The following is a 21,619-nucleotide window of genomic DNA, read 5'->3' as shown; positions in this document are numbered from 1 at the left end:
TAGGTCTTCGCTCTCCTTCCTCAGGATCGTTTCATGTCCCATAACAATTATCGTGCTGTCACCGTTTTGAAAGAATGTTGGCTTGGGACAAGGCACAAATCAGAGATGCGGCCCTTGCGCCATGTTCAGTATTTTACAGAAATTTGCGGGTTTGGGTTTGGGTTTTACCTTGCGTTGGTTTAGTATTTTTTTTAGAAAATATTTGCTGTTCCCTGAATCCAGCTGTTTGCTTCTGCTTTGTTTCCTGGTTTAACACATTAGTCGTGGCTTGCTCTGGACTTTGGTTTGTCTTTGGGTTTGATGTGAAATCCCTGACTCTTCTAGTGAAATTGAATATAGTTGGATTTAAGTGCATTAGGTTGTGGACACTGATCTCTAACTGCTTTATTAGCTGCGTGTTGTCACTGGAAACACCAAACGACTGCTAACTTAGCGTGTGGTGTTCTGTGTTTTCCTTTTGGGCACATGAAAATCTCATTTGTGGAAGGAGAAATATGGCGGTAGCAGTGCTTATCTCTGGGAAGTTAGACGTGCCTGGAACCCGGGTCTCAGGCAGCGAGCCAGAGTGGACGAGACTGAATTGTCTCATTCCCTTTATGGTTTGTTTGTTCCCAGCCTCAGGAGGAATCTGGGAGAACTTAATGAAAGTTAAGTAAGAATCAAATCAAATCAAATTTGGAATATCAGATTCTTGAGGGAGATTAAGCAAGTGGGAATCTTATCCCGGAAGAAAGAACGCGTAGTTGAACATCACGTACTGTTCAAGGATTTAAAGGGGGAAGGAGGTAAAATTTTTGGAGCGTACACTGTGTGCCAGGTGTCACTCGGTACTTTGTAGGTGTTGATGTTACTTAGTGTGTTAAGTAACATAGTCTGGGAGACAATGAGAGAATCAGCTTTTAATACCACTGAATGTGAAGCCCTTTAGGCAAATGTTAGGCTGAGAAAGTGGTGGAAACATTTGGCGGGAGGGTGTGTGGATGGCAAGACATCGTTAGGTAGGACCAGCTCTCCCTAACGCAGAAAGGCATTCAGGAGCTTTTGTGAAGCCCTCTTGGTGCTAGAATTTCATTTAGGAAAGATTTTTTGTTTTCTTTTTCTTACAGCCTGTAAATTTCCCTGTTTGCCAAAGCAAGTAGCTTGGATCCTGGCCACAAGCAAGGTTTTCATGTATCCGGAGCTCCTCCCAGTGTGTTCTCTGAAGGCAAAGAACCCCCAGGATAAGAACTCATTCACCAAGGCGGAGGACAAGTAAGGGTTTGCTGTGGGGTGGGGGGGTGGGGGCAGGCACCGAGTCCCAGGACAAGACCTAGTTCTGTTCTGGAGGAGTTCAGGGGAGTAAGGTATGTGCAGTAAGACAAGATTCAAAGAGAAGGACGCATATGGGGAGAAGGTTCTCGTTCTAGACGTGCTTGTTTCAGCAGGGCCAGACACTATTCTTTTGGGGAAATAACATGCGCCCTTTGGAACATTAAAAAAAAATTTTTTTTGTCTTTTACCGTGTTTCTCTGAAAATAAGACCTAGCCAGACAATCAGCTGTAATGCGTCTTTTGGAGCAAAAATTAATATAAGACCCAGTCTTATTTTAATATAATGTAAGACCGGGTCTTACATAGTATAAGACTAGGTCTTATATTAATTTTTGCTCCAAAAGACGCATTACAGCTGATTGTCTGGCTAGGTCTTATTTTTGGGGAAACAGTATTTAATGTATTAACCAATCTTCTCATGTATACTATTAGAGGAAATTTTCCAAAGGAAAAATGTTTTTATATCCATTATCCTAACCATCCCAAGACAATGATTTTCCTCTTTGCATTTCTTACATAATTATTGGCAGTTTAAGTATAATTTTGTTGTTTTTTAAACCTCACATGTTGAAATTGTTTTTCTCTGTGCTGTACCGTTGTCCTTTTTTGTTTCTGTGTCGCTTCTCTTAAAGCAATATTGAGTGGCCTGATGATGGTCCTTTTATTTGCTGGCACCCTCCCCCTCCCCCGCCCCAGTTTTGCTGTTGTCAGTGACTCCATCTTTGGACATAGAGCTTTTGAAAATCCTTTGAGTTTATCCTTTTGGGTAAATTCCCAAGAGTGAGATTATCTGATGAAGGTTAGGAACGTTTTTATGGCTCTCGATACATGTTGCCCCACTGCCGTCAGTAAATGCGGACATAGGCAGCCGGAAGTGAGCACACTATGGGAGGTGGTGTTGGTGCTGATTTCAAATGGCTAACTCGGTGCCCGTTGCTCTTTTCGTATTTGTTCTGTTGCACCCGTCCTCCTTCCTCTGCATTCCTTTGAGCTGCGTTTGTATTATTAGTATAAAGATCACGTGGTCTGACATTTATTAGTGATTTATGCCTAGGTTTTCCTCTTTCCACTTGATTGTGTCTTATTCATAGTACTTACGAGTGCTCAGTAAATACCTGAAATTTTCTGTCAAGTAGCCGTTCACTCGTGTAAGAATTAGATGCAGAAAAAGTGGATTGGAGAATGGGGAGTGAGTCTGGGGGGCTTTGTAGAAGAACGCATGTGAAGTGAGGTTTCACGCCCCTGCTGCTTTCTCAGTCTGTTAGTTTTAGGACTGAAGCACTTTGAGGGGACCGAGTTTCCCAAGCCCCTCATCAGCAAGTACCTTCTGACGTGCAAGACTGCCTGCCAGCTGACGGTCAGAATCAAGAACCGAAGCATGAACAGAGCTCCTGACAATATCTTCAAGGTCAGCGCTCCCTGCAGGCGGCTGCCCTGGGGCCTCGCCCACGGGCCGCGCCCTCTTTCTCCATGGGCCCAATGGGGAGGGGTCTTCCCCTACAGCGATTCCTCCCGCCTGCGCTGAACTAAATCTCCTCTCGCCTTTCCAGGGACGTTGATCTAGCATTTTCCTCTCGAGTATTACCTTCTTCCTCTGTTTGCTTAGAAAGGAAGCTGCCACGCGTCCCGGAGGGTTAGGGCACTGTCATTGCAGCTCCTGAGAAGGGGCAAAGTTTAAATAGGCTCCGTCTAACTAACCACCTCCTTCCTCTTCCATGCAACCTAAACGCTTCCCTCTGGGTGACCAGCATGGAGATGAGAAGTTAGCAGACAGGCAGTCATTGCACAGTCTTTACCAGTTAGACGTTAGTTGAATTTGAAATGCAGGAGCTGATTCAGCGCATGCTGTTGCTGTACATGCATTTGTGCGTGAGCGCTCGTGTCTGCCTCAGTCTGCCCGCCCCTCTCCCCCACCTGACAGAGGGCCGTGTCTCTGACAGGAGTGTAACTCGTGCTTTATTCTTCCTGCGCAGTTTTACAAGAAGACCAAACAGCTGCCCACCTTAGGGAAGTGCTGCGAAGAGATCCAGCCCCATCAGTGGAAGCCGCCTGTCGAGCGGGAGGAGCACCGGCTGCCGTTCTGGTTAAAGGTAAACCTCCTGCTCGGAGAGGCGGGGCCGCAGGCCGCACGGCAGCCCTTCACCGCTCTCGGGCTGGCGCTGTGGAGCCAGGACTTCAGAGGTCTCCCTCATGAGCCCTTCTCCTGCTGCCCCCTCCCCAGTGGTTCTACAGGCCTTTACAAATAGTGGGGACAATGATTGTTTTCCCCATGAAATTCAGAAAAGCGTTTCTGGAGTGTGCAGTTGGAATGTAGTCTTCGTAGAAATTTGATGTCAAGCAGGGAAATCTTTTTTTTTTTTTAAATTTATTGGGGTGACAATTGTTAGTAAAAATACATAGATTTCAGGTGTACAATTCTGTATTACATCAACTATAAATCCCATTGTGTGTTCACCACCCAGAGTCAGTTCTCCTTCCATCACCATATATTTGATCCCCGTTACCCTTAAGGAAAATCTTGAAAAGATGTCTCGAGACCATCCTGGAAAAGTCCCTGAAATCTGGAGAGCCCTATTTTCTGCCCCCCAAACTCTGACACGTGCTGCATCTGAGCACTCTTGTTGCCAACAGGCCAGTCTACCATCCATCCGGGAGGAGATGCAGCGCATAGCTGACGGGGCCAGAGCGGGAGGAAATGGCACCACGGACCCTGAGATCAAGCCGGACCCAGACCTAGGGAAAAGCAGCTCCGACCCGGGGGCTGAGAGCCGGTACCCACTGCTGCTGCCCAAGGGCGTAGTTCTGACCCTGAAGCCAGCTGCCAACTGCTTTTCCAGGAAGGGCTGGAGACAGAAGCGCTCGTCCGCCCTGAAGCCCCTACTGATCAGACCCAGCCCGTCTCTGCAGCCCAGCTCCAGCTCGGGGAGACCCCCAGCTAGGTCAGCGCAGTCAGAAGCCCCTCCGAGCAAAATGCTGCTCCGCCTGCCTCACAGCCTGCAGCCAGCCGCTGTTTTACAGACCGTGTCAGGCGTCCCTCCCCTGGGGGTCCCTGGGGGCGATACTTTTGAATCCCCCACAGCACTGCCCACTGTGCCCCCTGCGGTCAGGACCAGCTACCCTCTGTCCGAGCCCCAGACCCTGCTCTCCTCGGCTCCTGTGCCCAAAGTGATGCTGCCCTCACTTGCCCCTTCGAAGTTTCGAAAGCCCTACGTGAAACGGAGAGGCCCCAAGAGAAAGGGGGCCAAGGCCTCCGTCTGCCTGAAGTCTGTCCCCCTCATCAACTCGGCCCCTGTTATCTTCACTGTCCCTGCCGCCACTGTGAAGGTTGTGAGTCTTGGCAGTGGCTGCAACGTGATCCAGCCTGTCAATGCCGCTGTGGCCCCCAGTTCGCAGACGATTCCCATCACCACACTCCTGGTTAACCCGACCTTCCCCTGCCCACTGAGCCAGCCCCTCGTGGCCTCCTCCATGCCCCCCTTAATTGTTTCTGGCAACTCTGTGAAGCTTCCTGTGCAGCCCAGCCCTGAGGAAAAGGTCCCGGTGAACGGGGACATGGGCTGTCCTTTGGACGAAGGGAAAAATGCCTTCCAGGGCCTGGTACCCAAGTTAGAAGCCCAGGACCTGTCTCCTCTCTGTGCTGCCGTCTTACCCCCGAGGGAGCACAGCCCAGGGCCTGCGCCCGCAGACGGGCTGTGCCGGGAGGACTCCCCGGAGAACAGTGCGTATGTCTGGACTGTTGTGAAAACAGAGGAGGGGAGGCACGTCGTGGAGCCTCTGGCTCAGGGCTTCCCAGAGTCTCTCAGTGCTCTTCCTGGGGACTTGGATAAAGTGGTCAAGATGGAACCTAAGGACCATGGGCAGGAAGTGTGCAGCGCCCCGCCGGAGCAGGCCTTTTGTGAGGCCGTCAAGGAGGAGTGCTCTGGGGAGCCGGACGCCGGCTGTCCACGCGAGGAGCCCGGCGTTGCCAAGGAGGCGAGGACACAGCCGGTGCCCCCAAAGGAGGAGAGGAGTCCACCCGCTAAAACCCCTCCAGCCTCGCAGGAGCCTCCTGACGGAGCAAATGCAGGGAATGGGAGCAGAGAGTCTGCGAAGAATGCTGCAGCCCCCCCTGAGCCTGAAACGGCACTGAGCAGCCCCCCAGGGAAGCCCGAAGGCTCTCCCAGCATCGATGGGCGCTCAGCGGGGACCCCGGCTGGGCCAGAGGAGGAGGAAGAAGAGGACTTTGACGACCTTACGCAAGACGAGGAGGATGAGATGTCGTCTGCTTCTGAGGAATCCGTGCTGTCCGTCCCGGAGCTGCAGGTGAGCGCGGGGGTATTCGCAGCTGCTCGGACTCGTGTGCTACTGCATCGGTAGGCCACCGTCCTGCGGGTTTTAGGACTTTAGGTAGTCCTCAAACCATTTTTACTCGACTTTTGAATGCATTATGGGACATCATTTTGGGTTTGAGGTGAGAGGAGAGGGAAACGGTGAAATTTTACTTATTACATTCAACTTAAGCTAATTTAAATGTTAAATTGAATCACCTAAGCACATTATAAATGCCAAAAAAATAGGTCATACGTGTGGCCCGTGGCAAAGGAAAACTGTCTTCAGGGTAGAGGGGACCTTCCAGAATACGTCCTCTCCCCGCTCCTGTCAGGCTGCCGTCCCAGCGACCCCTGGTAGTTGGGGGCCCCCACCCCACCCCGATTGATTACCCTCGGCTCCTTCTGATGGGCTCTGCGCAGCCAGCACGTGGGGGGCCGTCCCCAGCCCTTCTGAGCATTCTGGGGCTTTGCAGGAAACGATGGAAAAACTCACCTGGCTCGCGTCGGAAAGGCGCCTGAGTCAGGAGGGTGAGTCTGAGGAGGAGAACTCGCAGGACGAGCACTCGGATCCCGAGGAGGAGGAGGAGGAGGAGGCAGAGGGGGCGGGAAGCCTGCAGAAAGAGGGTGACGTGGCCCATGCAGCCGGCCGGGGCCCTGCCGAGAGGCCTCCCACCCCCTTTGCCTCGCCCAAGATGGCTCCGGAAGTGGGCACCAGCAGCACCCCCCCAGGTGAGCTCGGTGAGCGGTGAGGCCAGGCCTCAGTGGGCCTCACTGTCTAAATGACGTGTGCAGAGCGGCTGGCGGGTAACCCGGGATCTGCCTCTCCCCTGCAGCCCCCCCCCCACACTGATGTTTACGTTGGTGCCTTTGCAAACGAGATGCTCATGGCATTTTGTATTGGAGTCTCACCAGCTGCTCGATTTGTGTTAGGTTTGTCCATGTCCTTAATTCATCTGTCACGCGTGAGTCTCAGAGCTGTGCTCACTGCAGAAACACTGCTCATTCCTCACCAGACCTCGTCCCCAGAGAGCCCCGCACAGGCCACTCTGCCTCGTAGACTGCTGGCTCTGCACCGAGCCGACTTGACAGGCAGACGGGCCTCATCCCATTTCCCACCAGCTTCCTCCTGAGTTGTCCATACTGTCGGTGGGGTGGGTGGGCTGGGGGCTCAGGGGCGGAGACACAGCCCTTCTCACGTGTGCTCTAGGAGAGAGCAGCAAGGCTGCCGGCAAGGGCCGCAGCGGCCATCGAGCTCGCAGCAAGCGCGGCAGTCGGGCCCGGGCCAGCAAGGACACGTCCAAGCTGCTGTTGCTGTATGACGAGAACATTCTCGAGCGGGACCCACTCAGGGAGCAGAAGGATTTGGCCTTTGCTCAGGCTTACCTGACCAGGGTAGGCAAATGCGGCTTCCTGTTTCCACCATTCCCACTGAAGGGGGCGCTTCTCCTTCAAGGGAGGAGTGCTTAAAATGGAGACTGCCTTCCGGGCTGCCCGACAGCCTTGTGTGCCTCTGCCTTTGCCCTCCTGGAATCACTGAGATCTGTGTGCGACAACCACAAGGAGACGGAAGTCAGTGCCAAGCAGGGTGATTGTTAGTACCTCACATCAGAAATTGGGGAAAGATGATACCGCCATCATGGGTGAGAGGCTGTGACCTCACTGCGGGGCTAAGAAGGACCTTTCCCGAGCGCTGGGCTTGAGCAGAAAGGCCTTTGGACACTGGCCAGAGAGTGGATCTCAGGGAAGCACCTTGACTTTCAGAGACGTGAAGCAGCCTGTTCCTGGCAGCTGGCTCCTCCGCCAGCTAACACTGCTTTGATCCCCCAGCAGAGTGGAGGGCGAGCAGTGAGAGCCGTGGCTTTTTCTTGTCTCCTGATGTTTTGCTAACAGTCCTAATCTCTGTTATTTACCCTCGGATAATCCACACCGAGATAGATGTAGCAGAATTCCTTATGTATTTCCGTGTGGAGCTGAAGTCAGGAAGGCGAGATTAGGGCTGTGAGCTCGAGAAAAGCCGGCCTGGTTCTGTGGGGTGGGCCGTGGTCCCTGGGGAAGGAAGGCCTCTCGGTGGCCCACTGCAGAAGGGGAGCTATTCCTTGCTCAGCGCTCCATGTCGTCTGCTAACAGATCTCAGGGCCTGTCGGGGGAGGGGCCTCTGAAGGAGGAATCCTGGGGCTCCCCGGCAGTAACTCCTCCTCCCCCCTCGGTGCCCTTGTTTTCTGCTGGGGCCCAAAGGAGGGCACTGGCGACTGACGTCTTCCTGTACAGGTACGAGAAGCCCTGCAGCACGTCCCTGGCAAGTACGAGGACTTCCTCCAGGTCATCTATGAATTCGAGTCAGGTTCCCAGCGGCGCACAGCGGTGGATCTCTACAGAAGCCTGCAGGCTCTGCTCCAGGACTGGCCCCAGCTGCTGAAGGACTTCGCCGCGTTCCTGCTGCCTGAGCAGGCCCTGGCCTGCGGGCTGGTGAGTAGATGGGCACACAGCGCCGGACTCGTGGCTCAGAGCGAGACGGGATGAACGGAGCTACCTGACGCTGTCCGCTGTCCCGACTCGGCGAGGCGCCGAGAGCCGTCTCTCCATGGGCCGCCCCCCCCCAACCCCCTTCTTCCATTTTCTCCCATGCAGGGTGGGGGTTACCACTAGTTGCCATTGAAGACTGTGGTTAAATCAGGTGCCTCTTGCTTGTCACTGTTGTAAAGCAGGCGTGCAGTCAGCAAAAGGGAATGCGTGCCTACTACGTGGCAGGCGAAGTCGTAGGGACGAGGACTGTGGTAACTACAGAAGACGAAATCCTTCCCCCGTGGAGTTTTCATCCTCATGGGGAAAGTTAGATGATAAACAGTCAAGTATGTGTGTTACGCAAATTATAAAATAGACATAAACAGTAAAATATGTAGCATATAATGCCTTAGAGTGATACCATTCTATAGAAAAACAAAGCAGGAAAGGGGACCTGGGAGTTGTAGGTGAAGGGTGAGGGGTGTGTTGCCGTTTTACCCGCGGTGGGCTGCGAAGGCCAGGTGGTGAGGTGACGTTGGAAGGTTGGAGAATGAGGAGCTAACCAAGGGGCATGTCCCAGGGGTTCTGGGTGTTTGTCCTGGGAATAAAGGGTACATTGAGACTACTCTGGGTGTCTTCAGGCAGTTAGATGGTAATGGAGTAGTGCAAACCACGCCAGTCTTCTGTTCCTGTGTTGTGAACAAATGAGTGGATGTGTGAAAATTCTTTGTAAACAGTGAAATGCCGCATGGGCCTGAGTGCCTGATTTCACAGTCCATGAAGCAGTAAACACCGTGAGATTTGTCCCCATCGTGACTCTTTCCTTCACATCTTACTTGCCTGGGGCCACGAGATCCCAGAGACCCAGGGCGGGTCGATGCCTGGGTCTTAGGAGAGTGGCTTTGCCAACCAGAGCCCTGCACCCTCGTGCCTGGCCTTGTCGTCTCGGCTCGTGTGGCCCGTCGAGTCCTCTCTAGCAGCTCTAGTAGGTGACTGCTCTCACCCTCTTTCCACTCCGGTAGTTTGAGGAGCAGCAGGCTTTTGAGAAGAGTCGCAAGTTTCTTCGGCAGCTGGAAATTTGCTTTGCGGAGAACCCATCGCAGCACCAGAGGATTATCAAGGTCCTGCAGAGCTGTGCGGACTGTCCGCCCCAGGAGGTCACGGAGGTACCTTTCCCATCCGGCCTCGTCCACCACCATCTGGGCCTTGGGCCTCTCCCTTCACCCTCCCCTAACTGGTCTAGAGCGGCTTCTAGGGTACCATGCGCTTACTGGAGGGGATGAAGGCAGGGATTCTCAGGCTGACTGGTCTTCATGCTCAGGAATGCCATAGAGCCTTGGAAGGAAGTTCCAGGAGGGAGGTGATGGGCTCGGCTGGGTGGTGCCCGAGCTGGAGGTCAGTGGGGCAGGGGCAGTGTTGTCACTAGGAGTCACACCTGTTGCTAACAGCCCTCCCGTGTAGCCAGGCACGGAGGGAGAGGGGCTGCAGAGTCCTCGGCTGTCCAGGTGGACGTCGGTGTCTCCCAGGGGACTAGGAAAGCAGAGCTTGGAATCCGTCCCTGGGGTGGATGGGCAATGCAGGCTGACGGGCTCTGCAGACTCCATCTGTCTGTGCCGACAACTCTTCCCAGCTCAAGACACAGATGTGGCATCTGCTCAAGGGGCACCACCACCTCCAGGACGAGTTCTCCATCTTCTTTGACCACCTGCGCCCCGCAGCCAGCCGGATGGGTGACTTTGAAGAGATCAACTGGACAGAGGAGAAGGAGTATGAGGTACAGGCCGAGGCTGCAGGAGGGCGGGGGGCGGGCAGACGAGGGGCGTCTGCCGGCTGGTCCGTGCTGAGTGGCACCAACTTCTGCCCAGTTTGATGGCTTTGAGGAAGTGGCACTGCCTGATGTGGAAGAGGAAGAGGAGCCTCCCAAGATACCCACGGCATCGAAGAGCAAAAGGAGAAAGGAGACGGGGGCCCCGACTCACGACAAGGTACGGGGCTCATTGGTGTCGTTTCACGAATCACGTCTTGCGCCTCTGCCGAAATGTCCGCTTTAGGATGGCGCCAGGCCTCGGCTCCGAGGCTGCTGCAGGCGTCAGAGCCCGTGGGGGCAAAGTGCAGCCGCTGGGGAGTCCAGAAGGACCTGTTCCCGGTCTTCCTAGCTCAGCTGTTTCTCTTGCCCTTGGGTCTTCATGTCTGCCTTTGTGTTCATGTGAAGGAATAGAGCCAAGACTCCCAGTTGAATGATAATCACAGCTGGCACTCAGCTGTGTTACCAAGTATCACGCATCTCTTGGGAGCTTTTTCATGGGTTATCACTCAGCTGACGCCCAGTAACCTGTGCAGACAGCGCTCCCCTCTGCAGTTTACAGAAGAGGAAGCAGAAGACAGAGGCCATGGCCAGGTCTCGCTTTTCCTAAGAGCACGGCTAGGATGGGACCCCACGTAGCCAGCTGCAGGCTGCGCTTTCTCACTGCTCTCAAGAAGTCGCGTTTTTCCTCCATGTCCGTTTACTCCATGTCTTTTGCTCTTTCTTGGGGAAAAACTGACTCGAGGTAGCTGCATGACCTTGGGCTGTTTATTCAGTCTCTCTGTTTCCTTGTCTCACCGTCAGTGGGGACAGTAGTGGTACGTGGGTTTATTGAACAGTGTCACTGAGTGAGCCTTCCATTTGTACAAAGCCCTCCTCCAGGGGATGGGAGAACAGCGGAGACCTCAGGGCACAGGGACAGACAGACAGACAGACAGACGAGTGAGTAGATCGCAGCTCAGGAGGGCGCTCTCCAGTGACTGCCTCAGGCTGTGTTTGACTTAAATATTGCCTCAACGTCTGGGCAACTGGGACATGTCAGTCTTTGGGTCATTTAAGGATGTTTCAGGGATTCATAATAGGCTTTCCTCGAGGTCGACGTTGATTTCCTCAGGCCACGCGAGGAGATGGTGTATGATCGCAGAAAGGCCGGGCGCCGGGGCGGGCTTAGCTTCCTCACTCGGAACCGCAAACGCTGGGCAGCTGACCAAGCCCAGGTCTCTCCTAGGAGGCTGAGTGGCCAGACGGGGCGAAGGACTGCGTGTGTCCCTGCCATGAAGGAGGCCCTGACTCCAGGCTGAAGAAGAACAAACGCAGAAATTGTAGTCACTGCAGCGGCAAGGTGAGCAGGGGACGGGTGCCCAGGGCAACCCCAGGCTGCTTGGGGCGTTGTTCCTGCCACAGGTGTGGACCTTATTTATATCTGTGTACAGATACAAGTAAGTTCATTACAGACACACAGAACACACATAGAATCTTTTAAAAACATATGGATTTTGCTTTTTAAAGAGAATCTTATGGGTAAAGCTTTTGGAGTTGGAAAAAACTCTACCACTTCAGATAGTTCTGTCTTAGATTTTTTTCCCCAATGAAGTAAACCTGTGTCAGGGACGCAGCCCCTAAAGGTGGTCTGGTTCTCTAGAGCCAGGGTGGTGGGCAGCGGAAACGCGTCCGCAGGAGTGCCCGGGCTCGTCCTGGCCAGCCGGGTAGAGTGTGTCCTGGTTGCCTTGCTGAGCTCACGGCAGCGCCCCTTCCTTTGGTCGGCCCCTAAGACCAAGGAAGTCAAGACGCCCGTGACCCAGAAGGCCATCCCTGCAGGTTTGTGACGGCAAGTCCTACAAGAGCAAGGAGCCTCCAGAGTTGGTGGGCGGCAGCCCCCCCCGAGAGACAAGTCCTGTGCCTGCTGCTAAGGAAGCTGGGCAGAGCAAGGATGGGACGGAGGAGGATGGTCCAGAGGAGCGGGGGGGCACTGAGGCCCCCCCGAGCAGGGCTGGCAGGAGTGCCCGCAAGGGAGAGATGCCCGTGCCAGGTGAGTGAGCCGACGGCCGCCCCGGCCTTCTCCCTTTCTGTGTCTTACTGTCACACGGTTCAAGCAAGAACAGCTTTGACCCTGGATAAATGAGTTTTTAGCGATGGGCTACCACCCCTCCTAGTGACAAACCGGTGGGAAACACTTCTCCCGTCCAGCCTTAGCTTTCCCTGCGTGGCCTCCGTCCGCATGCAGAATCAGCAGGATTCAGGCGTGCTCGTGTTCCCGTGCCTGGATCCTCCCCCGTGGCCAGCCCCGCTGATCCGCATTCTAGACTCTTCTCAGATTGGCAGCCAGACTTTCTGTCTTCCCACTGTGCCCTCAGCCCCCAGCCCCGCCTTAGATCAGAACTGATCTCCGTGCTTACCTGCGTGAGCCTGTGGTGCACTGGGGCCTGGCCAGACCCTTAAGTCCTGGTTTTCTCCTAAGCAGGACCGGCATTGGGGAGCAGTTCGCTGTCCCCTCAAGAAATGACGCCTTCAGACCGGCAGTTCCTCCCAGATGGCCCACCGGCCCGCTCACCAGAGCCGCGTCAGCTTCCCTCCAGCACTGGCGCTGTGCCAGCCAGCGTGGGGAGAAGCCAGGCTGGACCTGAGGCGTCCCCCAGGCTTCTGCACGAGGGGGGCGGCCAGAAGGCTGCAGGGGAGTCGGACGTTCCCATGCTGGTCTGGGATGCCTCAGAAACTGGGAAACGGCCTGGAACTGGCGACCCCCCTGCTTCCTTCCCAAGTCCTGCTTCCTCGAGGACCAGAGACTTAGGGGGAAGACAGGCGCCTGGGAAACCAGACGCTCATGAGAGCTGGCTGCCTTCAGGCAGAGCTGGGGTGAAGACGTCAGAAAAGAACGCCCTTGTCCATGAATCTTCATCAGGAATTGACACCTCAGAGACTTCTCCCTCAGCCCCTAGAGGCGGTTTGACTAAAGACAATGGAATGCAGGGCAGGGGTCCAGAGGGGGAGCCACCGCCAAAGGCCACGGAAGTCACAGTATGTGCCAACAACAGCAAGGTCAGCTCCACTGGGGAAAAGGTGGTCCTGTGGACAAGGTGGGTAGGGCTGGACGTGTGTGTTTGGAAAGTGCATGGAACGCAGCGGTTAGCGATGCAGGACTGACCACGGCGTGTGCTTACAGGGAAGCCGACCGTGTGATTCTCACCGTGTGCCAGGAGCAAGGAGCGCAGCCGCACACATTCCGCGTCATCTCCCAGCAGCTTGGAAACAAGACCCCCACCGAGGTGAGTGGGGGGCACCAAGGGGGGCCTGGCAAGAAGAGGACAGGCTGGCCAGCCGGGAGGTGACACCCACTGTGACTATAAAGGTGGGCCCCAAGGAAAGGCCTGACTCTTCAGGGTGGTGGCACTGGTTCTAGAAGATTTCGAGGCAGCGGCCCCAGAGATCCCAGTCGTTTTTTTTTGGGAGGGTGCGACTTTGGGCAAAACAGCCCCTCACCCTGAGTCTCCTTTCGTGGGAGGAGGACACGTTACCCTGTTTCCTTTTGTGAGGACACCTCACCCCGAGTCCCCATCTGTGAGGACACGTTACTCCGAGTCCCCATCTGTGAGGACACGTTACTCCGAGTCCCCTTCTGTGTGAGGACACCTCACCCTGAGTCCCCGTCTGTGTGAGGACACGTTACCCTGAGTCTCCGTCTGTGAGGACACCTCCCCCCGAGTCCTCTGTGAGGACACAGCCCTTACTGTGCGGGACAAGTCAGGCCGTTCGCCTGGCCACGTGCTTCCTGCTGACGTGCCACTAGCTCGGGCACAGGGAACAGCCCCCTCTCGTCCTAGGTGTGCCACCGCTTCCGAGAACTCATGCAGCTCTTCCACACCGCGTGCGAGGCCAGCTCTGAGGATGAGGACGACGCAGGCAGCACCAGCAACGCCGACCAGCTGTCTGACCGCGGGGACCTTCTGTCCGAGGAAGAGCTGGATGAGTGAGACGGCAGCGTGCCGGTGTCGCCTGCACAGGACCCAGGCCCCGGACCCTGATGAGGGACACGGTGCTTGTACTTTGAGCGCAGTGGACAGCTGAGGAGCGGGCAAGGACCAGGACACGGCAGGCTGGCAGGGCTCTGCCGTCCGCATCACTGTCTTTTCTGAAGACCTTGGACGTCCACTTTGTACATACACAGCGTCGAGGGACAGGCTCAGCTCCGTGCCCCCGCCCCCGTTCTTTGTCCCGAGCGTACACTCGTGGTTCTGTCATCTGAGCAGTGTTCCTACATGTCATAGGTGCGTGTGGGTGTAGCCAGTCCCGACACCAAGCGCCTGCATCCGCACTTTTATTGTACACCCACTTTCCCTTCCGGAACTTCAGTCCGCGAGGCTGTCCCCGCCCTGGTAGCACTGGGCCAGGCTGCGGAGCTCGTGGAGCAGCTCCTCCAGGTCCCCCTGTTCCACCCCAGCCTCCATGAAGCTGGCCCAGCGCCGCAGGTCCACTTTGGTGAGCTCTTTGGCCAAGTCACCCAGGGTCCGATCCAAGGAGGAAGAGGAGCAGAGAGCCCCAAGGACGGGGACGCTGTCCACTGCTGTGGAGGAGAGGGCGGGGAGACCTGTCACGGGGGTCTTCTCCCCTGGGACTCCGCGTGTACAGAGGGGCTCAGCCAGTCTGTGGGCTGTCCCCTCAGTAGACCAGTACTCCAGAGGAGAGCAGTTCTCAGGAACCAGCGTGAATAAAGGAGTGTTTGACTGTGAACTTTCTAAGTACCTTTACCCAGGAGGGGACAGAGTAAAACCACTCCCACGCTTAAGTTGTGGTTTTCTTCCCGTCCTACGTACCTGCCCCGGTTGGGGGACTGTCCAGGCCCGAGCCCTGCTGGCTGAGGCTTGAGAAGAGGTGGGGGTAAGGAGGGGCCACCTTGCAGGGCGTCAGCAGCAGATGGGAAGAGCTGGGGGGCAAGAAGGAGGGCGGCAGTAAGAGGAGCCGGGGCCTGAGGGGGCCTGAGGTCTGGGAGCAGCCCGGAGAGCTTGCACTGACCTCCTGGCTCCAGGCTGCTGCAGCTCCAGGTACCGGGCCAGGACTTCTTCCCCAGTGGCGCACGCGTGGAGCACGGAGGGCACAGGTGTCCCTGGGGGGAGCTGACTGCCAGGACAAAGCCAGAGCACCTTAGTCTGGGGCAGCGTGCTAAGGAACCAAGAGTCTTCTGTTCTCAGGCCCTCAGCTGAATCGGGCTAAGGGGGGGGGGGAGGTGTGGCGATGAAAGGGGCTGTGCCCTTAGACTGTCCGGAGGTGCCAGGGAGAAAAGGACAGCTCACCTGGTGTGGCACGCTCTGTTGAGACCCCTCAGCACCACTGACTGCGCAAAGCACCGTGTTCCAGAAGGGTCCCCACATGCAGACAGCGGGGTCCACGGGGCGGCCCCTCCAAGTTGCACCAGGGCGTCGGGAAGGGACTGGTTTGGAACCAGGGGGAAGGGGATGGTTGCTCCTGCTGTCACCACCTGAAAAGAAGGATGAGATCCAGTCCCAGAGCTTTGTCGCGGCTCCGACCCGACCCCGCCTGAAGCTTCCTACCTTTTTCCCAGAGAAGTTCAGCATGTTAGCCAGATGGACCATGGAAACTGGTGAGGAACGCAGGCGATAAGGAACGGTGACTGTGTCCAGGGCTGTGGCCAGGATGGCACTACAGTGGAAGGGCAGAGTGGCCTGGAAAGGATACCGAGAAGAGCAATTGCCTTTCGGGGCTGGAAACGAGTGCAGGCAGGATGGTAATGGCAGAGAGGTCCGGGGCTTTGGGACAAAGCGGGTGTGTGAGGCCCATGGTGGCAAGCACAGGACCCGGAATTAAGGCCACCTCCTTGCTAAGTTCAAGCTGAGGCTGCAAGAGTGGAGCCAGTGACAGGCTGCCTCGGTGAGTCAGGGTCCCCAGGGTCCCTGTCACGAGCTGTCACCAGAGCATTGAGCCTTACATCATAATGCAGGTGCCGGAAGTGGACGGGGGGCTCAGGTCGCAGCCCCAGGCTCCCGCCCAAGGATAAGGGGCAGACCAGGGAGCTGTGAGCAGACAGATGCACCAGACCGAAGGCTGTGTTCAAGAGACGGTAGATGTTTTTCTGGGGCTCCTGTTGAAAGAAAGGAGAGTAGTTTGTTTGAGCAACTTTCTCACTGGGCTCTCATTGCCTCTTCTCCCCACATTTTACTCACCCTAAGACTGTAGGGACCGGGGAGCAGCCCCCAGGTCACTATTCCTCGCCCCGTGTACTCATCTCGAAGCAATTCTGAGGCCTTAGCGCCCAGCCCAGAGAAGCCATCGTGGAGGTCACACAGGATCTGGAAGCCCTGGAGAGGTGAAGGATGGAGGGTGGGACGGGACAGGATGGGAAGGGAAGCCCAGCCCCATGTCCTCCGTGCACACCGCTACCTGCAGGTAATCACATTCCTCCACGTAGAAGTGCAGCCTGTCCTCCAGCTCTTCCTGGTACCTGGGTTCCTTCAGGATGCTCTCCCCTTGGCCAAAAGCCTCCAGGCGACTTGCTTCACTGCCATTTATAGACAGAGCCCAGGATTCACTGGACACCCCTCCACCCCGCCCTGAGGTCTTTTTCTCAGGGAGGGCACGGAGGGTGGTTTCAAGAGCCTCATGCACCATGGGTGGGCCCCGGTTTCTCACCCCCAGCCTCTGGGCCCCCGTACCCATCGTGGTTGTACTTCTGAATCATACAGATGCTCCGAGGATGGAGATGGACTCTGAGGAAGTCTGACCAGACTTGGATGCTTCCCTCAGTGGGGATCCGTGGCTTTGGAGGTGTAGCAGTGGTGAGTGGAGCGGGACCTGAAGAAAAGCAGAGGAAATGTGCCTTGCTCGGGGTCCCTGATCTACCCAGCCCCCATCCTGCAGAACCTGGACAAGTCTCACCTTTGCCACTGGGAATGGACTTGACCCTCCAGACACCATCACTACACAGCACTCCCTGGAGGGATGGGAAAAGTCTCCATTTAGTTCCAAGCAGCCCACAGACAAAAGTGGATTTCTACTCCCCGATTTTGGTGGCCACACCCTGTAGCCTCCTTTCTGTTTACGCCTTGGTCCTTTAGGAGGAAAGGGTGCCTCTCCCCAAATCCCCCTCGGGCCTCGAAGGTGACTCAGTGCCCCAGTGAGGCATGGTGGCAGCGCTGGGCCTGCAGCTCAGGGCCGAGGCCCTCACCTCTGCACTCAGAAGGTCCTGGAGATAAGGGTTCTTCGGATGGAGCTCCTCTGTGTGTGTGGTGAGCTTCCCCTCCCTGAAAGAGATTGGAGACGGGTCCTGGCCACAGGTGCCGCGTCCCCAGCTTCCTGTGCGCACCCACACTCCTCTCCCAACAGCCCCAATACCAGGCTATCGCAGCGTCTCGCTGTGTGTCCCTGTAGAGTCCGCCTTCTTGTTTTAGGGAATTCATGCTCCCTGCACAAAAATGACAGGCCATGTTAGGTCAAAGCCTCGTCCCTCCACGCCTGCTAACCCCATCTCCTGACGGTCTGCCGTCACCAGCACTTGGTGCTTCCAGATTTTCCTGAACAGACATGAGTTGTTCAACACCCTGGCCTAGGCGACTCCAGAGTCCATCCTGTCCTTAGCTGTGGGACCGGAGGCGAAGGGCCCACCCCAAGGTCGTACAGGAGTGCCACTTCCACACACCACTGGCTCCAGGGCCAAGCAGCCCATTTCCGAGATGGCTCGGGAAGGGAACCGAGGTGTGCCTTCCTGCGTCCCGCGGGTGGAGGCCTACTGCGGTCAGTCTCCCTGGGCTCCTGGGCTCTGTGCTTCAGCCCAGTGCGGTCTGGGAGCCTTGAAGCGAATGGGCGCTAGAGACTCCACTGGCAAGCGAAGGGGAAAGTGGGCACCGGGCTGACCCGGCCGCCGCCTCACCCTTCAGGTCCATGAGGATGAGCCTCGGCGTGTAGGTCTCCTGGCCGTGCAGCGTCCGGCCGGGCCGGTACAGGACGTCGGGGCACAACTCCGCCGGCGTCTCCTTGGCGTCGGTCGGTTCGCGCAGCGCAGCATCCTGGAGAAGCACAGGAAGGACTGGACTCGGGTGGCGAGAGAGGCAGCACGGAAGTAAGGGCTGGAAGTCCCAAAGGCTCCGCTGGGGCAGCCGCCCCGAGACCTCACCTGCTGGTTCCACCAATGCGCTCCCACGAACCCCGCAAAATGTCCCAACTGCAACGTGAGGACCTCCCGGGCCCCGCCCGCCATGCCGCACGACTCCACTGGGTCGCGCAGCCGCCGCCTGCCCACTCACCACTCCCAGCCGATTGGCTCAGTAGGCTTATGGGCGGGGCCTCGTCCTCTGCGCCCTATTGGTCCATAAACGTCTTTTCCTAGAGGGTAAACCATTCGTTGGCCTTTAGAGACACCGCCCATTATTCCCGCCTCTTCCTAGCGGGAACCAATCCTGCTTATTGGTGGTTGTCAAGGGGCGGGGCCCACGCCGGAAGTTGTCGGCGCCCGAGCCTACGCGCCATCCTGGAGCTTTCTTGGTGCTGTGTTTGCATGTCCGGTGGGGTCCCCGGTGAGGCTCACGCTATTTCTTACTGCTCTCCAAGCTTGTGTGTCTTCTCACGGGAGACTTCAGGCAAAAGTGAAACCTTGCCAGAAAAGTCGACGCTCCCCTAACGCCTCCCACGCGCCCCCTCCTCCCGCTCCGAGTCACCGCCTTCCGGGTGTCCGAGCCTGTGCACTGGCTTAACTCAGTCTCTGCCTGTTTTCCTAGCTGCCTGTCGCACGTAAACCGGAGCACGTGTTCTTTTGCGTCTGCCTTTTGCTCGCTATCGTTTGTGAAGTTCTTCCCTGTACTTACGGTTCGTTCTCATAGCATCAGAACAGTGATTGCATGAACGTACCACAAATGGTTTATTCTGCCGATAATGGATGGGCTTTGGCATTGTTTCCAGTTGGGGGCTGTTCGGTGCTGCAGTAAGTCTTGTGCGTGTGCCCTGCACACACTTCTGTCGGGTACACACCAGGAGTGTAATTGTTGGGTCGTAAGGATGGGCATGTTCGACGTTGGTAAATAACACCAAGCTGTTTTCTAAATTTACCAACTTAAATTCCACCACAAGTGTAGGGGAGTTTTCAATCGATGTTCCATGATCTTCCAACATTTTAAAATTTGAGTCCTTATCACTGGTTTTAATTTCCCTGATTACTAGAGGTTGACAGCGCCTTTTGGTATGTTTACCAAATATTTGGATATCCATTTTTGTGAAGTGAGTGTTCAGGTCTCTTGCCTATGTTTCTTGCGGGTTGTCTGTTACTGTTTTGTAGGAGTGAGTACTTTATTCTGGATACAAGCCCTCCATCAAGTTATGTGTTGGAAATATCTTCTCCCATGCTAGTTGTCCTTTCATTTCCTTAAAGGGGGTCTTTTAAAGAACAGAGTATTTTGTTTTTACATATAGTCACATTGACTGATCTTTTCAAATATTACCAATGCATTTTATGTTATGTTCTGGGCTCATGATCCTGTTGTATTGGTTTGTTCCGATTTCAGTCTTTACACACCACGTTTTAAAAACACATCTTAGATCTGTGAGTCCACAAGAGACTAAAGAAAGGGGAAGGGAGGGTGCGAATTAGGGGCGACAGAAGGAATAGCAGCAAATAAATGTAGACAGAATAATAGAATTTAAATTTAGATTGCAGCCATTAATTTAATAATTTATTCAGATGAGAATCATCAATGGATATTAAAACCATTGGGTGGTAATTTGTTGGAAAAGGAGGTGATTTCAGGATTCAAAGTAACCTTCTGCGGATAACTTGTTAATTACATTGGAGGAAATGTAGTCTCACAATGATGGATGCCAAAATTGACCAAGTGATCAAACTTAGTGTCACCAGTAATAGAACAAACTGAAATGGTGGGATAGTGTGGCACATACAAAATATCATACATAATATCCTGTGTTATGCTGGTTAAAACCCTGTCACCTGTGTTTGATCTGGAGGAAACAATATACCAATCCAGAATGGGGGCTAGTATAAACAACTGGCCCAGCATTTAAAAAAATGTCAAAAGACAAAAAAATCAGAGGGTCTATCAAAGATAAAAGGACACAGTAAGGAGAGATTATAGCTTAAATGTGTGGTCTTTGATTGGAACCTGAACTGGTAGGGCCCGGGGTGGGGAGAACCATACACACATTGTTGGGATAATGAGAAGTTTCAAAATAAACCATATATTACATGATATTGTTGTATCGATGATGAGTTTCTTTGATGTGATATTCTGCTTATGTACAAGAATATCCTATTCTTGGGAGGTATGTGATGAAATACTTGTCTGTAATTTACTTTTAAATGGTATGTTATCTCAAAGTAAATAGATAAAGCAAATGTGACAAAATTAGCAATTGAGTCTAAGTGAAGGTTATATGGTGTTCTTTTGTACTCTCAACATTTCTGTAGGTTTGAAATTTTTCAAGATAAACGGTTAGGATAAGTCTTGTCTATTCTGGGCTCTGTGTATGTCCACATATATTTTAGAATCAGCTTGTCAATTTCCACAACAAAATGTAAAATCCTATAGGTGTTTTGACTGGGATAGCATTGCATCTCCATAGATCAATTTGGGGAGAACTGGTGCCTTTACAGTATTAAATTTTCCAATTTCTATTCTGCCTTTATTGAGGTCTTTAAATTTTTTAAAATAAATTTTATAGTTTTCTATATAAATGTCATATGTGCCTTTTGTCATATTCTTTTAAAATTGTATTTTCTGTTATTGATATAAACAAGACTGATTGGTACACTGACGTGACCAGCTACCCTGCCATGCTCGCTGATTAATTTTAATCATTTATCTGTAGACTCTTGGATTTCTAGTCTTATCCACAAATGATGATGGTTGTTATGTATTTTCTAGGAATTTGTCCATTTCATCTTCAAATTTAGAGATATTACCATCAAACTGTTCGTAATATACCCAGTTAATCTTTTTAATGTCTCCAAGGTCTGTAGTGATATCCTTTATCATTTCTGATATTTCTTCTTTTGAAGGTGAAAAATTCCTTTTACTTTTTTCTTGAATATTCTCATTAGAGTTGTTTTATCAAGTTAATAGTATTTTCAGAAAAACTAAATTTTTATTTAAGTTTTGAGTTTAGTATTTTCCTAATCATTTGGTTTGAATCACTTTCTGATTTCCATTCTGATTTTTTTCTCTGACCTATGGGCACATCACGAAAGTTTTTAATTTCCAAGCACAGTGGGGATTTTCTGTGTATATTTTTGTTATTGATTTCTAGCTTAGGTTGTTTTGGGATCAAAGAAGATGGTTTGTATGATTTAAATTCCTTGAAATTCGTTGACTTCTTTTATGGTCCAGTGACAGTCAATTTTTAAACAGGTTATACATGTGCTTACAAAGAATGTACATTCAGAAGTTTTGGGGTTTAAAAAATATACTGTCATTTGGACAAGTTTGTTAATCATGCTCATTAAATATTCCTACTGATACTTTTGTCTTCATCAGTTACTGATGTATGTTCACTCTCCCACTATGATCGTCTGTTATCTCCTTAGAGTTTTGTCGGTTTCTTAGGCTCTGTTGTCAGGACCTACCACTTTACGTGTATTATCCTCCTGACAAATGGAACCTTCCACCATTATAAAATACCCACTTTTCTCTGGCTATGCAGTTTACCCTCGTGTCTGCTGCGTTTGATAGCAACACAGAGGACC

General features: G+C 53.6%; 3 protein-coding genes and 1 long non-coding RNA gene across 10 annotated transcripts in view; 2 read left to right on the top strand and 2 right to left on the bottom strand.

Annotated features, from left to right (window-relative positions):
- The window catches only part of GON4L (gon-4 like), a 43,950-nt gene extending 29,298 nt beyond the window's left edge, over positions 1-14,652 (top strand). For 3 of the 4 annotated variants that reach the window (XM_019711100.2, XM_019711102.2, XM_019711099.2), the window contains 15 exons: positions 1,107-1,251; positions 2,569-2,719; positions 3,285-3,401; positions 3,943-5,613; positions 6,095-6,350; positions 6,829-7,013; positions 7,890-8,087; positions 9,146-9,289; positions 9,754-9,897; positions 9,989-10,108; positions 11,156-11,269; positions 11,746-11,956; positions 12,389-13,001; positions 13,088-13,190; positions 13,746-14,652. In XM_019711100.2, the coding sequence (XP_019566659.2) occupies positions 1,107-1,251; positions 2,569-2,719; positions 3,285-3,401; positions 3,943-5,613; positions 6,095-6,350; positions 6,829-7,013; positions 7,890-8,087; positions 9,146-9,289; positions 9,754-9,897; positions 9,989-10,108; positions 11,156-11,269; positions 11,746-11,956; positions 12,389-13,001; positions 13,088-13,190; positions 13,746-13,895 (4,322 nt within the window). In that variant the 3' untranslated portion in view covers positions 13,896-14,652. The remainder of the gene's footprint in view (positions 1-1,106; positions 1,252-2,568; positions 2,720-3,284; positions 3,402-3,942; positions 5,614-6,094; positions 6,351-6,828; positions 7,014-7,889; positions 8,088-9,145; positions 9,290-9,753; positions 9,898-9,988; positions 10,109-11,155; positions 11,270-11,745; positions 11,957-12,388; positions 13,002-13,087; positions 13,191-13,745) is intronic. The other variant, XM_074318860.1, reaches the window with a different exon arrangement.
- Positions 6,114-7,896, bottom strand: LOC141568590 (uncharacterized). The gene is made up of 3 exons (XR_012491755.1): positions 7,371-7,896; positions 7,005-7,161; positions 6,114-6,232 (listed from the first exon to the last, which is right to left on the bottom strand). It is a non-coding gene; the product is annotated as an uncharacterized LOC141568590 (long non-coding RNA).
- On the bottom strand, positions 14,226-18,204 carry MSTO1 (misato mitochondrial distribution and morphology regulator 1). Of its 4 annotated transcripts, none has more exons than XM_074318873.1 (14): positions 18,047-18,204; positions 17,804-17,939; positions 17,269-17,338; positions 17,102-17,177; positions 16,813-16,867; positions 16,590-16,728; positions 16,318-16,435; positions 16,101-16,235; positions 15,866-16,021; positions 15,471-15,602; positions 15,213-15,397; positions 14,935-15,081; positions 14,736-14,845; positions 14,226-14,485 (listed from the first exon to the last, which is right to left on the bottom strand). In XM_074318873.1, exons 1-14 carry the CDS (start codon positions 18,128-18,130, stop codon positions 14,271-14,273), a joined length of 1,758 nt encoding a protein of 585 aa, XP_074174974.1. In that variant the 5' UTR covers positions 18,131-18,204; the 3' UTR covers positions 14,226-14,270. The 4 variants fall into 4 exon arrangements, with proteins under 4 accessions (XP_074174974.1, XP_019566662.2, XP_074174975.1 ...); XM_019711103.2 differs by having other exon boundaries at positions 14,935-15,039; XM_074318874.1 differs by having other exon boundaries at positions 15,866-16,018.
- A 141-nt stretch (positions 18,205-18,345) lies between these two features.
- The window catches only part of ASH1L (ASH1 like histone lysine methyltransferase), a 142,498-nt gene continuing 139,224 nt past the window's right edge, over positions 18,346-21,619 (top strand). The window contains exon 1 of the mRNA XM_074318857.1: positions 18,346-18,446. The gene's annotated coding sequence lies outside the window, so the exon portion shown is untranslated. The remainder of the gene's footprint in view (positions 18,447-21,619) is intronic.

Source organism: Rhinolophus sinicus, linkage group LG14, assembly GCF_036562045.2.
Source record: "Rhinolophus sinicus isolate RSC01 linkage group LG14, ASM3656204v1, whole genome shotgun sequence".
Lineage (NCBI taxonomy): Eukaryota > Metazoa > Chordata > Mammalia > Chiroptera > Rhinolophidae > Rhinolophus > Rhinolophus sinicus.
Note: the sequence above shows the minus strand (reverse complement) of the source record. Positions and strands in the feature narration are given on the sequence as shown.